The following is a 14966-nucleotide window of genomic DNA, read 5'->3' as shown; positions in this document are numbered from 1 at the left end:
GCAGCACACTAGGCGGTATATAGTTCCTGATACACGGCAATCGTACGTGCTAGTTTTACTACCACTACTACTATCTATGCAGTTCAACTTAACTTTCCCAGCATTAGGCGGGCACCAAGATGGAACTACTTCTGTGGACATAACTGAAGATTTTGGTATAGGTCGCCCATTTATCTGGCAGGCCTCCCCTATGGACCAACACTTGCGTTAACACACCGTCATCTTGTTGTACCTGGCGCCGATCGTGGACATTTATCGGCTGAGCAACATGATCGGTATTGGTACAAATTTCATGAAGATCCAGACATACCTCCCGAAACGGTGGCACTGCTTTCTTCAAAACAGATACATGGACCACAGGGTGGATTTTACTGCTCTCTGTATAAGCGAACTGTCAAAATAATTGAACGCCAAATTTTTATCCGTCCTCCGAGCAACTGTCATTTGCACCTACGGTTGAATCTCCAAGTATTACTTGTGTAATCTTCAAGTATTACTCCCTCCGTAAACTAATATAAGAGCGTTTAGATTACTAAAGTAGTGATCTAAACGCTCTTATATTAGTTTACAGAGGGAGTACTTGTGTTATACCAGAACTCAGCTAACGGCAACCAATGGTCCCATTTGTGGGAACATCTCGAGTAAGTTTCCAGACACTGGTTTAATCCCTCTGTCTCTGGGTGGCTAGCGCTACTCATATTCAGTGAGTGACAGTTAACCGGAAGAAATGTTGCCAAAAGTGGCTGGAGAAAACTTCATCCCTACCAGAAATAATAGCATCAAGCATTCTGGATGTGATGAAGTATAAATTATGTGTGGTTCCAAATTCAGTTTCAGGAATTCAGAAGTTGGTTCTAATATAATGCATGATGATGTTTGAAGTATAGACATAAATCCCTCACTTTGCCCAACGAAAGAAGAGTGTCAGGTTCCAATTGTATCGGTAAGACGACAAAGCCATCGTATCTGATGACAAGTCACAACCGAAGCAAAAGATTGAAGTGTCAAAAACTAAAACCACGTCATTTATTTCCGAATGGAAGGAGTAGAAAATAACATCGGCAGCATTCGGTTACCTCGATCAATAACTAGCCCCGAACCGAACCAGCGCATAAATAGCAGCTAGAGGCACCACTACAGCACCATGCCCACATAAACAGAGATATTTACTGGGTTTTCCCTCCATGCACTGGTAAGAACCACAGCTCATGTCCTTTTCCGAGCCCTCGACTTCTTGCTCATTGCACTGGCTCTGGACGTGGTTTTTGTTGTGACGGCGGCAGATGGGTCGGGAACAGAGGCTCCATCCCCTGCCAGTTGCCTCCACATTCGGAAACAGCAAACTGGATCATTCGATCAGAAATCCTCAGCTGCTGGCCTACATTATGAAACAGGTCAAATATCGACTTGGGCAATATTCAGTCTGGCTTCTAGTCACAGCCTCACAGGTAGGTGCTTCTATTAAGCGTGAAAGGTATTTAGATGGCCTTGAGAGCTCGGTGATCTAACCTGCCAATCTCCTAGACTTGCTCGAGGAAAGGGCCAACGCTATCCATGTAGGTGTTGAACTACAGAAAGAATCAATATATTAGCACCTACAGATATATTTGAAAAGATGCATGCTCTATTGATTATTTTACAAAACAGTCTTCTAGCTGACACGTACCGCCTTCACAATGTTGTTGAATTTTGCGTGAATCTTCTGCTGTTCTGCTGTGGCAGCAGTCCTTACTGAAGCAGCTTCCGAACACAAATTCGAAGCCTATGTGGTGATATACAGAAACGTGATATGTCAGTTATTTTCAGGAGAAAAAAAAGATACAATTAACATAATGCAGCTAAACCTGCAGGCTTTAACTATCAAAGAGATGGACAGCTAGTATCGTACTTCTGCACGAACAGGCGGCAATAAATACTACTCCCTCCGTTCCAAAATAAGTGCCGTGATTTTAATTCTTGTGAGTAATAAGACCTCACAAGAATCACCAATTTAATGATGTTTCTCATATTAAAAGGATTTTAAGTTTGAACCAGCAATATATTCAGAATAAAGAACATCACCTCAGCGATCATTGCCTCTACTTTCTTTTCTCTAGGTTCAAGGCACTGCAGTTCACCTCAATGCGTGCAGCTTCTGATTTTCATCTGCTATTATTTGATTCCTTTCTTTCACTTTCCCCTTGAGATGCTCCTCCATTTCATGTACTGGTTGGAAGGGATTCATGCAAAATGTGAGGAAAACAGCAACTCTCAGAAAGGAAGTAACATACAATACTTGAGTAGTACTAACAAAATACTCCATCCGAAAATACTTATCGGAGAAATGGATAAAAATGGAAGTATTTCCTGACAGAGGGAGTATATATTTAGAAATTAGAAAGATAATCATTTCCTTGCCAATCAACAATCTGTGCGTCAGATGACATAACTGATACACTTTCATCATTAGGCTTAGCTTTGAGATCATAACTTCCTTTTCAACTGTTTTAGCAGCAACAGAAAGCAAAAGAGTTAGACTAGTCTCATCGTTCAATCAATCCACCTACAGAATTCAATCATCCCTTGCAGCTGTTCTTACCTGTTCATGTACATCCTGGATTTTAGAGTGTTGCTTCATCAGTTTTTTCATGAGCCTGCAAGATGGAGACAGTTTAGGACGCATTTACAGGGGTATCTACTGGTTAAGCATAACTAGGAACAGCAGTAAGTGCCACCCTGATACAAAGTAGCACCACCAGGCACCAGCTGTACCAAACAGATAGTCCAAAATACCGAAGAGATATATCATATGCTGAAACTAAATTGTCCTGGGAAACGCACCTAGCAAATAGTTTATTTTATCAAATTCCAAGAAAGTAAGTCTGAGATCAGTTGTCGCGGTCATGTTCATAAGCAAAACACCTTCTAGAATTATCAATACTACACAGTAGTCTGAAATCAGTCGTGGATTCATAAAGAAATATGACGGCAGAGAGTTACCAATACACAACTGTAGAACTGCAGTGAGTGAACATTATATTCCTTTGAAAGGCAGAAAGGAAAAAAATGTATGACGCAATACATATGATAGAATGAGGTCTGTGTGAAGCATGATCTGGGTAACAAACAGATGCATTGCTTTTTTGTGAAATTATGAGGTGGAAGTACCAAGTGTAGTATTTGAGAACATGCTGGCCCTCAATTCACAATACATAAATAATCAATCCAGTCACAAGTCAAAGATATTTCAGTGTTACCAAAGCCATCTTGAGAAGCAAATACCAGCACTTCAAATATACTCCAAAAAGATGAACTAAAACTAGAAAAGGTACTAACTAATGTGGGCGAGAAATATCAGATAATGATCAATGATAAGCACCCACCCCAACCAAAAAGTGTATCTAACACCTATTTCTTCCGCATTAGAAGCACACACTCATTTCATTTGTTGGACGAAACACGGCTGTAGTATTCAGTGAAGTCCAAACGAAAGAGAAGGAACTTCAAATCAACGTGTTGCTGCAGGGGCAACTGGGAGATAAATGAGTCGAGAGAAGCTGTATAATCTTTCGCAATGCTATCCAAATCTTCACCCATTTTCCGAAATAGTTCCCCTGCGAGTTGAATCATGGCTTTTCTGCCCCCCTCCAGCCATGAACCTGTTTCCTTGGATTTTGTTTTCGGTTTACTCTTTCCCCTGCAGTACAAAGGAGAACTTAAAAGTAAATCAAACGGTAGATGTGATGAGATTTTGAGGGAAAGATGGCATTAGCTATTTCTGCAATAATCTAACCTTAGTTGCAACTCATATATCCGTTCAAACCACCTATCAGCATGGCTGCGGAACTGTAATATGATGTCAAACAAAGCAAATAGATTTCTCAAAATTCCCAGGGACCGCTCACCCAGGAGGGACTTCTCCACAATTGAAGTGAGATACTTATCATGTCCCATGAGAAGATCATCCAAATCTTTTGCTGCATCCATTTCTTCTGAAAAACGGGCCCAGGAAACCTCCAGGACCTCAAACATAATGTAGTACTGGAAGTTGGTCACAAAATGGTTCATCTCATTAAACAGAACTTGGCATTTCCGAAGAACTGAAACAAACTGAGCCCTGATGCTTGTCCCTTCCTTGTAGAATGGAGAAGAAACAATGCAATTAGGCTTCATTGTCTTCCAGACTCCAGTCAGAGAATGGTCAACACGCTTAAGCTTCCATAGGAAGTTGAATATCTTGAGGTACATCTTCATGACTGAAGCTGTGAACACCGTGTCCAGAGGGACCCTAGCGTCATACTCCAAGGAGAAGACGTCCCAGCCACGATCACCTTCTCCGTGATCCATCATCTTTACTCTTATCCGGTCCAAGATGTCACGGTCATCATATTGCGCATCAGACGCACGTATTGCAGTTTCAAGCAAGCCAGCAAGGTGGAAGGAGCTAATTCTATTGGCTGGTTCTGACAACTCTGGACCAACAACATCCATCAGATACTGAACAAAATCACCCTGCCCAAGAAGCAAATATCTCTTGATAGCAAGACAATGGTCTTTAAATCGGTATCGCTTATGGATCACATCCATCAAACGTTGATCAATCCTCTTGGCTGCTTCTACCACCAATGCCTCCAAAGCATCAATCTGCCCATAGCCAAGCCCACCTCGACTTGTTGTGGTGCCAACATAGGCTGCAGCCTCAGTGGCAGCCTCAGCCCAACCATTATCATCACAGCAAACTCTGAGAAAGTTGATTGACTTCCCTGTTCTGAGGATCCTTTGTGCCAGCACCGGAGAAATGAAACTCGGTAGCATATCAGACTGAATAAGGTAGCCCTCCCGCCACAAAGATTCAGCCTTAACTGGCTGCCCAACAATGAAGAACTCGCCAAATACATCCTCCAATTCACCTTCAAGCACCCAGCTTCGGACCATTTCAAAGAGTGGTGAGCAGACTCGCCGCAGCAAGCGGCCCATGAAGTCTTGAACCATGGGATCCCCATGCTGTGCGTGCCCGTGGATCGCACCAGCCATTCCACCACCTCTCAAACCACGGCATCCATCCACCAAGACAGCCATCAAGCGCATTTTCACCGCAGGCTCAGCAAGCCACACAACAAGACGCCGCAGCGAGAGGTAATTACCTGACACACCCGAATCAGACCCAGGTGTTGGGATCGGGTTCAACGAGTACGACTCTAGAACTGCAAGCAGCTTATAGTAATCAGACAGTTCCTCCTGTAGAGCTGAGCAGAAGGCCTGAGCAACAGTGCCGACCTCGGCGGCGGCATGAGAGGGCAAGCGGCTCACATTGTCGGAAACGAAGCCTCGCACCTTGCGGAACAGCCAGCCGACCTCGCACAGCTTGCGTACCAGGGTGCGAGTGGAGCTGGGCACGTGGACTCCGGCGGGCAGGTCGTAGGTGTCGCTGGCCTTGTCGTACCGAACGTAGCGTCCGTCGATGCCCTGGCAGGCGTAGAGCACGTCGCGCACCAGCGTGGCCTCTGACACCTCCGTCTCGTCGAGCACCAGCTCGGTGTACTCCCGCAGCGCGATCTCGCGGATGTTGTCCGGGTCCTTGGAGACGAGCGCCACGCCGCCGGCCGGCGTGCCGGGCGCCCGCGAGGCCTGCCTCGGCGGCGCGGCGGTGGGGAGGTCGGGGAGGCAGGAGGCGGCCCCGCGGCGGTGGGAGGAGAGCGAGTCGAGCAGGTAGAGGAGCGGCCAGAGGGAGGCGGGGCGGGACCGGGCGGAGAGCTTGGAGTGGAGTTCGGCGAAGGCGAGCGCGTCGTCGGGGCGGCCGGAGGCGGCGAGGCGGCGCTTGACGGACTCCGCCAGCGCGTGCTCGTCGGGGAGGACGGCCGGGGCGAGGCGGCTGGAGAGCAGCCGGTGCGCGAACCGCAGCGCGCCGCCGGAGTCGGCGGGGACGAGGCGGAGGACGAGCTCCTTGACGAGATCCCCGGCCTGGTGCTCGTCCATCGGGGAGGAAGTGGGCGCTAGGGTTCTCTCGGGTGCGGCGCGGGAAGGGGCCGGCGGCGGCACGCGGGTCAGACGCGGCGGCGAGCAGCTGGCGCGGCAGTCCAAGCCGGCCGAGAGGGAAGGGGAATCGGGAGGAAGACCTAGCTAGCTAGAACTGAATCGCCATGGCGTCTCTCTGTCGATTTGGGTTTTTTTTAGGAGGGAAAAGAAAGGAGAAGAGAGGGACGAGCGTGAGAGGTATCGGTGCATTGGGCTGGCGAAGCGAGTTTTCATGTCGTGGGCTAGGCACGATAGTGCGGAGGCCCGTCGTTTCCTTGGGCCGTCGATCTGGATGCTCTACTCTGTCCGTCCGTCGGTCGATCTAAAAAAAAGATCAAAATAGACTCGGCACTCAAAAAAATTTCAAAATAGACGAATGGATCTATACATATGTACTCGACCGATGTAGTGTTAACTCTTAATCAAGTCAAATTAGGCCGAATGTGTGCAATCAACCGGGGAAATTTGCCTCCTAATGCAGGCAACCTAATACAGTCTATCAAACTTTGTGCAAAATATGATTTCTGGTAAATGCAGGCAACCTAATACAGTCTATCAAACTATGTGCAAAATATGATTTCTGATATGTATCCACTCATCCAGTCTCAGTCGAGCCATAGATGTTAATGGCTCAAAAACAATGCAGGTAGCCGTGGTGTTTTCATAAACCACAGAGATGCGAGCTCAATTAAAGCATCTCCAACAACAACCCTGTTCTAGAACACCAAAAAGTGAGTAAAATTTCGGGCACCAAAAGGTGAATTTTGGGCAAGAAAAGATGGTCATCTTGAATAGTTGTCCTAAAATAGGGCAACATTGCTCTAGCAGCTGTCCTAAAATACGATAGCCGCACCATAATTTCTTCTCCATAATTGCGTATGTTTTGAAACAAATGATGAACTATGGATAAACTTTTAACTTTCGAAAAATGATTGCACACATATCAAAATCAACTCAAATCCACATATCAAGTTCAAATGCAAACCACAAGCATAGTACATCACCAACACAAACAAAATTGCATTGAGCAAAGTGCATAGCCTCTCAATTTTCATCACCTTCATTGGCACTTGTGCTTACATTGTCTCCATGGCTTGGAACATTGTATTGCCATAATTGGCCTCACTGCCACCACTGAATTCATTGTTTTCATGGCCTACTCCCATGCCACTACCCATAGAACCACCCCTGCCTCCACCCATGTCACAACCCATAGCACCACCCCTGCAGACACCGTACCCGTCCACAGACAGGGAGGACCAGTCCGCGGACACGGATGCAGGAGCTGACCATCCAAGGCTATCAGCATACATTTCAAACATAAAATAACCGGACAAATTTAAGCAAACACGTCAGAATTCATTCAAAAGTTCGGAGATAAACTAAAAATTATAGCTTGTACCAGCTGACCACCTCGTATGCGTGGTCACCCTGCCCGGCCGCACCGCCATCGCTGGCAGTGCCGCCGTCGTCGTCCCTCCAGCGATGGTAGGGCGTCAGTGGGTCGCGGCAGCCTTGTTCGGCCGCAGCCTGGCTCTCGCGGAGGAGCCGCTCCCCTTCCTCCTGTGCGGTGCAGAGGGTTGTCGCAGCCAAAGCCGATGACGCACGCGGAGCACTGGCAGCGGCCTTGCCATGTTCACTAATTTGGACGTCGCGGTTGCCTGGCGGGGACGACTGCTTCTCCTTGACACATCGTTCGATCTAGAACGTTGTCGCGGTTATGCGCGGCGGCGCGGGGGGGGGGGGGGGGGGGGGTCCTACTTCACCCACCGGAGAGGGGACACCGTTTCCCGCTTCACACAGTAGCAGCGCGGGGACGGCGGCTCCTTCTTGACCGCACGCGGCGGCGACAGTGGTGCGGGGACCATCTAACGGAGCAATCGCTCCGTCATGAGCTCCATCTGACGAAAGAATCGCTCCGTCATGAGCTCCATCTGACGAAAAGAATTCCTCGTCCGTCAAAGCCGCCTCCGCAAGGAGGCACAATTGCTGCTACAACTGGTACTCTTACGGCGGCACTTGGTCATCCTCGTCACCGGAGGAGCTGATGATCTCCTCCTTGCCTGAGGAGCAGGCCGCCGTGGACAAGGGGCCCAGCGAGCGAGGGCGGCAACGCTATGAACCGCCTGGCGAATAACTATCGTTGTCATCGCCGCTTGTCGACGCGGAGAACCAGGACTTCGGCATCGCAGGAGTTGAAGATGCTCGGGAAGGAGGAGGGGCTCAGAGAGGGGGATGGGCTTGGAGAGGAGGTAGTGTGGATATGTGCATCGTCAGCGCATGATTTTAATAGCCGCGACCAGGTCATGTGAAAGGGCTGATCAGCCCGCTTCAATGCAGGGGCAGTGGCTGGAATTGGTTTCTCCAGACGCGACGTTTGCATTGAAGCAATTACACCCGAGAGGTAGCGTCAGTCAGCTTCGCCCTCCCGTTCGGTCATGTCGCTCGACATCAATGTTGGCAGTGGTATGCTCTAGCCTGGTATGAATGCGGCGCAGCAAGCGTTGCAGCATTGGACGAAAGTGCGAGAGAGGTGGGAGAGGTTATTGGGTAAGCCAGAGCAATGCGGTGACAGTCTAGACGCCCGCAATCCTCCAGTTTTTTTTGGTTTGCGAAAAAGTTCACGGACTTGGTCGCCGGACCGGCCCGTATCTATACCTACTATTAAAGAAAGTTAATATTTTTGGTTTGGTCCAGTAATTTTCGTCCGCTTTGTCCTATATTATGCGTAAAAAAAATATGTCCAATCCGACGACTAGAGCTATCTGCAACGCACGGGTGGGCTACCGGTCCATGTTTGTCCCGTCCCCAACCCAATTTTCTCTTTTCCTTCTTCCCTCCGCTTGATTCTTGCCCCGTGCGGCCGTGCCCGATCCCTCGATCTCACCCGCGGAACACGCCGCAAACTCCGCATCGGCCTCCTTCTTGTGGCCAGCTGCGGCACATCAAGCCCTACGACGCTGCATGACAGGATCGACTGCGGCATGTGGGATCTGCCGCCCCCATCGACGGCCATGGTCTAGCACCACAGGTGAGGGTGATGATGGCGGATGGTGTAGACGGAGGTGTGGCCAGGTGAAGAGGCCATGGTCGAGCAATTGCAAAGCATGTGTGTGTGGTGTTGCTGCATCACCATAGTCTACGCGTGCAAGATTTGGTCAGATGGATAAGACTACAGAGGTGCTCGGGTTGAACACACAGAACGAAATCATCTTTGCTCGTGTCTGGCCACATTCGTCAGGTTTGGGTTTCATATGTACGTGTCCTTTTCTCTGGCAAGCATCGTTTCCTTTTGTACATAGCATCTAGCCAATATAGGAATAAATCAAGGATCGGCCTTCGTGTACGTGCATGTGTTGCTCAGCAAGTTTAGGATCAGATTTTAAGGTTATAATGAATTTGTTCTTTTGCAAGAATTAAGATTAAGTCTGAGTTGCTTATACAGACATGAGAGATTGCAACGAATTTGTTCATCCGGCTTTTTCCTGATTGATGTTGCTCCTTCTCAACCCATACTTGCACATGTTCAGATGCTCAGCCAAACCGAAGCATTGCTTCTCTTGCTGGGTGATAACAAGGCTCTAACTGGCGCAAATGGAATGTTTGTCGGATTATCCGGATGTATTTAGAAGCTGGCCACCTCAACAAATTAGTGGCTATTTTTTGATCGTGCAAGGTCTACGTGTTTGACTCCTTCAGCTTCATGTTATCAAATACTCCCTCCGTTTGTTTTTATAAGACGTTCAGACAACTTGCTTTGTGCTGTTTTCAACAGTGTCTGAAAGTCTAAAACGTTTTATAAAAATAAACAGAGGTAGTACTTCTGAATCTTCTGGTCAGAAGGAGAAAATTGGAGTTAGTAACTTAGTATTAAGAGTGTATTTGGACATGCTTGAAGATGCATTAGGTTCTTTCACATAAGAAGATATTCTTGATTTAGTTGTCAATGCTTTAATCAAGAGAGATAAATTCTTACAGGCTATTCATATAATTCAGCAGTTAACGAGTTTGAACATTGAAATAAACAAGGAACCTTTCAGCTGTAGGAAAAGAATTTTGCAAGAAGGACGATGGAGATACAATGAACTCCTTGAAAGAGTGGATGCACAGGGATTGCCTCCGACATACCTCGACGCCAAGGAGACCGGGAAGGTGTGCGAACGCCTCAAAATGATCTAGGCCAAGTACACATGACAAGTTATCAGTCTTTCTAGCACCATATTCAATCAGAAGCTCCCTCACCAGTTTAGTTTGACCTAGCATGCCCCAGGCACAGCCACCAATACTACCTCCTTGCATCTAATTGCTTACCGCTGTCAAGACGCCAAACAAGTACATCTCTTCCACTTTGCTAGTTATCTTTCTTTAATAACATATACATTGTATGATGCCCTGAAAATGGATATTGTATGACATCATACACAACCACATAAGTGGTTCAACCCATGCTCTAGATATGTACTGGTTGATTTTATCTACTATCAAGTATTTCCTAGAGAAAATAGATAATAAATATAAACTATAGCATTGGAAACCAAACATATCATTTTACTTGGGCGGTTGTAGTTGATTAGACTTTGAAATGCATAATTGTTTAAGAATTGAATATAAAACAAAAAGAACTGACTGCGATGTACCGGTATACTCCCTCCGTCCAAAAAAGGTTGTTTCAAGCTTGTCTATCAAATGGATGTATCTAGAGAACGGCGATGGCGTGGACGGGCTCGTGTGCTCCTGGTAAGTGGACGAATTGTTGGACGACGCGTTCCAGGGCTGCATTGAATGCGACCGTAGATAGACTGGTCGGCTACACCCATGAAAACAGTGGCATACGCAGACGGCGGCGTGTAAGAAACGGGTAGTTAGCAGTCCATGATGATGTTGTTCCATTGGTACAGGTCAAATCCTGGAGTAGGCGTGGATTGGTCGAATAAGCCAGCATCCCCAGTTCAATTATCAAGCCAAATAGCAAATGGTTTAGGTGGCAGATAAGAGTTATGCCGCAACTATATCAGCTCAACTTTGTTTCTGCTTATGTAACCCTGTCGCGTTTAAAAGACTTATGCTACGACTATATGTTTATGGGCTAAGACAAATACTAAGTTTATTCGGCCCTGTCGCCGTGTAATCGACTGGTATGCTATCATCTGAATGACAATTCGGAATTGTCCTAGTACCAGTAACTTAGTTTAATAACATAAATAACAATTACATTTTGCACGTGCATCACCGGGTGCCCTTTTGAGGATGTGTTGTAACGCTTTTTATCGGGTTTCCGTAAATTAAGCGGACAACTCTATTCTACTTTTTTAATGAATCGGAACTTAAGGGGCCATGTTTCAAAAAAAAATATTTGGCCCGTGCTGATGTGATTTTTTTATTGAATTAAAAAAATGTCAAAGAAATAACTCACATTAAAGATGTTGCTCATACGCTGCCTGCTAACCACACCCCATGGTATCCATCCTTCGGAGTCTTGGTCAAAAGCGTTGCAAATAAATGGAGCCACCTTCCGATTTTTGGTGAAAATCATTGCAAAAATATGGAGTACCATCCACCTTCAGATTCTTGGCCGAAAACATTGCAAACTTATGGACAATCTTGGGGAAGACGGAGCTATGTCTACAAAACAGAGATGCCTACGTGTGAGATGCTAGTACAACCCTATAAAAATTCAGTGTAGCACTTTCAAATAGTTCCCCCATTCTGTTGAACAAACAAATAAGGCCAAAAAAATAGCACTCCACTGCAATGCATGTGGTGTACGCACGTAGAAAAAAGATCGACAAACAACAAAATTATAGACATGATAATAAATAAAAAAGGAGAAAACTTTTTAGAAAAACAACTACACATCTACTCCCTTCGTTCCGAATTACTTGTCACAAGTATGGATGTATCTAGATGTATTTTAGTTCTAGATACATCCATTTCTGCGACGAGTAATTTGGAACGGAGGGAGTATTAGCTTTCCGTAAATTGATTATGCCACTTCCTCCAAAAGAATAGTACATGACACATAAATTCACATGAAAAAAATATAGTAAGCTCACAATAATTTATTTTTCCATTAACAAACACACAATTTAATTTCTTTTTAATACCTCAGTTAGCGTCCCCACCAAAAACACATGAAAAAAACTCTACCCAATTTTAGAAATGTTTTTCCTTCCTTCTCATTGTAATAGCTCCGACAAGTAAAAAGAAGGCTAGATACTTGCATCAGTTGCATGCCTTGCTCATCCGGTGTGCATATAAACAAAAGACATTCCTCGACCGCCGCCAATCCTCCTAAAGCTTATTGTTGACGAGGCCAAACTTTTGGGTTACAACAGAGGCCAAAAAATTAGGGACAGTTGTGTTACGCGAGTAATTGTCATGCCATTTTCTCGGGCTTTTGTAACACTCTGTAACTCTATTCTCCTCTAATTTATCGACAAGACAAATCTTTTGCCTCTGATTAAAAAAAATAAATTTCTCGACGGTGTACTTCAAAAAGATGCTTCCGTGTGACTACCACCCAATACTGTTGCAAAGCATTCTCATCACCGCCCCCACAAGCATCGCGAAAGGAAAATAAAACAATCCTGCCTCTAACAAAACACAATTTGGTGATTTGTATGGTGAGAACAATCGAAAAGATCCAATCGATTGCGCTGGCCTCCATACATAAAATACGCCCAGACATTTAAAAACATCATAAATCCCTAGTTCAAACACTACATGCTTTTATTCAAGAGACCTAGATGGCTAGATGTGGTCAGCCCCAATACCCAGTCCTCCCTAGTTGAAAAAGCAAATTCCACAAAAGACATAGCAATGCATATCCATCATCCCTTGCCTTCTTCCAGAGTAGCCCGTAACACATCGTCAGCCACGAAATTCTCATGCTCATCCCGCAGACGAAATACCTCAAAAACAGCTGTTTGACGGAAAGTGACCAAGTTTTTCTGCATAATTCATTGGTAGCGGCATGCAAATAACATCTATCTTGGGAACAAAAAAAAAACAGCATCCCGTTTAACAACAAGATTATGAAAAAACATAGCAGACTCTATCACCTTATTCAGTGGCCACATCATTTTGTCCCCATCGTGCTGCCCAATCGCGTGGAGCTTACACATTCCGGACTAGGCAAACAAACATGTCATCTCCACCAGGCGTCCACTTACCGAAAAAGGCTTTCGCCCCGCTTTATGTTATAAAGCCAACCGAACCACAAGCATCCAACAAGGTCCAACACAAAAACACGCACACACACACGAAAGTCCACAGGAACAAAAGGTACAAGAAAGGGTCAATGCTGAGGGCACAGCACAACAAGCCCTAAACCCAAAACACACACGCCATACAGCCGCCAGGCGGTCTAGTCAGGCTCAGGAGGAGGAGACGGTAGCGGGGGAGCCACGCGGAGCGCCATCGAGCGGAGATCGGAGAGGAGGGTGGTGATGACGTCCCGGTCCTGGGGGCGGCTAAGCGGCCGCCAAAGCTGCAGGTAGCCACACAATTTGAAGATTGCGTCAGTCGCACGTCGGAGAGGCACCTTCTGAATAACAAGCTTATTGCGAATGTTCCAAAGCGTCCAGGCGAGAACCCCAACGCACAACCATCTAATATGGCGGTAGCGAGTAGGGAAAGCGTTGAGCTCGGCAAGCAGGTCGGGGAAGTTGGTATTACACCACTGTCCGCCAACCGTTTCGCGGAAGCAGGCCCAAAGGAACTGGGCCGAGTGGCACGAGAAAAAGATGTGGTTAGCATCCTCAATCGTGCCACAGATGGGGCACATCCCATCACCCGGGCCATTACGCTTGAGGACTTCAAGCCCAGAGGGGAGGCGTCCACGGATCCATTTCCACAGGAAGATCCTGATTTTCAGCGGAAGTCGGATGTCCCAGATCAGGCTAAATGGTTCCGGGGCCGTCGAGGGAGCAATGGCGCCGTACAGGGACTTCGTGGAGAAACAACCAGAGGGCTCGAGGCGCCAGGAAAGAACATCCCGGTCCTCCTCGACGTTAATCGGCATAAGTGCGATGTCTTGGAGGAGGGAGTCCCAGGCGGCCACCTCGAGGGGGCCAAAGGGGCGCCGGAAGGCGAGACGCCCTAAGTCAATAAGGGCCGTCTCGACAGAGACCCGAGGGTCAGCCGCAATGGCAAATAGTTCTGGGAATCGCGCAGCCAGGGGGGAGTCCCCAAGCCAGCGGTCGAACCAGAACAAGGTCGAGGCCCCGGAGCCAACCGAGATGGATGTGCCGATGCGTAGTACGGGCAGAAGCTGGATCACGGACTGCCAGAACTGGGATCCACCCGTACGTTGGCAAAAGGCAAGAGGTTGGCCACGGAGGTACTTATTACGGATGATGGTGAGCCAGAGGCCTCCCTCCCCATTGGCAATACGCCACAACCATCGGGTCAGGAGGGCAATGTTCATGCGTCGGGATGACAGGATCCCAAGGCCACCCTGGTCTTTGGGTTTGCAAATGTCGGGCCAGCTCACCATATGGTACTTCTGCTTGTCGCCCTCACCAGCCCAGAAGAACCTCGACTGGTATTTGGCCACCTCCTGATGGAGGGTCTCCCAGGCGTCCACTTACAAAAACGTTGGGAAACTTACAAACATTCATTTACCTTGTGAAGACGTCACGGGTTATCTTCGGGAACTTGCGCTTCCATCTGTCAGCTGAACAAAGTCATTTCGCAAAGAACTCATTTAGACAGTTGAACAAAGCTGTGTGAATCTGTGACACGGCTCCTGGTGGGTCGTGTGCCGCAGTTTTGCTCCCGCAACTTGGGCACACAATCCGCTGTCTTCATCGCTTGGACGTCGATCGGCACTATCCGCTCCCACCGCGGGCGACCTCATGCGATGTCACGAAGCACGCGCACCTGCTCGAGCTGCTTTACCACCTGGTCGTGCCAGCGGTGCCCATGCTCACTGACACGGAGAATGCACACACCACCCTGCTGTTTTTCGG

General features: G+C 47.3%; 1 protein-coding gene across 6 annotated transcripts; it reads right to left on the bottom strand.

The window, feature by feature from the left end:
• Window positions 1-831: 831 nt before the first annotated feature.
• On the bottom strand, window positions 832-6197 carry LOC109734177 (gamma-tubulin complex component 3). Of its 6 annotated transcripts, none has more exons than XR_012187249.1 (8): window positions 3773-6197; window positions 3363-3676; window positions 2579-2633; window positions 2062-2481; window positions 1667-1762; window positions 1510-1568; window positions 1077-1378; window positions 832-966 (listed from the first exon to the last, which is right to left on the bottom strand). XR_012187249.1 is itself a non-coding variant. In XM_040392014.3 (2 exons), exons 1-2 carry the CDS (start codon window positions 5953-5955, stop codon window positions 3421-3423), a joined length of 2439 nt encoding a protein of 812 aa, XP_040247948.1. In that variant the 5' UTR covers window positions 5956-6197; the 3' UTR covers window positions 3214-3420. The 6 variants fall into 6 exon arrangements, 1 of the variants encoding a protein (XP_040247948.1); XR_012187250.1 differs by lacking the exon at window positions 832-966 and having other exon boundaries at window positions 997-1378; window positions 2062-2205; window positions 2430-2481; XR_005759422.3 differs by lacking the exon at window positions 832-966 and having other exon boundaries at window positions 997-1378.
• Between the last annotated feature and the right edge of the window lie 8769 nt (window positions 6198-14966).

The sequence above is a fragment of the Aegilops tauschii genome, chromosome 6, assembly GCF_002575655.3.
Source record: "Aegilops tauschii subsp. strangulata cultivar AL8/78 chromosome 6, Aet v6.0, whole genome shotgun sequence".
NCBI classification, from domain to species: Eukaryota; Viridiplantae; Streptophyta; class Magnoliopsida; order Poales; family Poaceae; genus Aegilops; species Aegilops tauschii.
The sequence above is the reverse complement of the archived record's forward strand: the minus strand, read 5'-3'. Positions and strand labels throughout refer to the sequence as shown.

What these genes read in the sequence shown, in the direction of transcription:
- LOC109734177 (XM_040392014.3), bottom strand. Translation starts at nt 5,955, where the DNA reads ATGGACGAGCACCAGGCCGGGGATCTCGTCAAGGAGCTCGTCCTCCGC. An exon ending in ATATATGAGTTGCAACTAAG is followed by an intron (nt 3,677 to 3,772) that starts GTTAGATTATTG and finishes TTTGTACTGCAG; the next exon opens with GGGAAAGAGTAAACCGAAAA.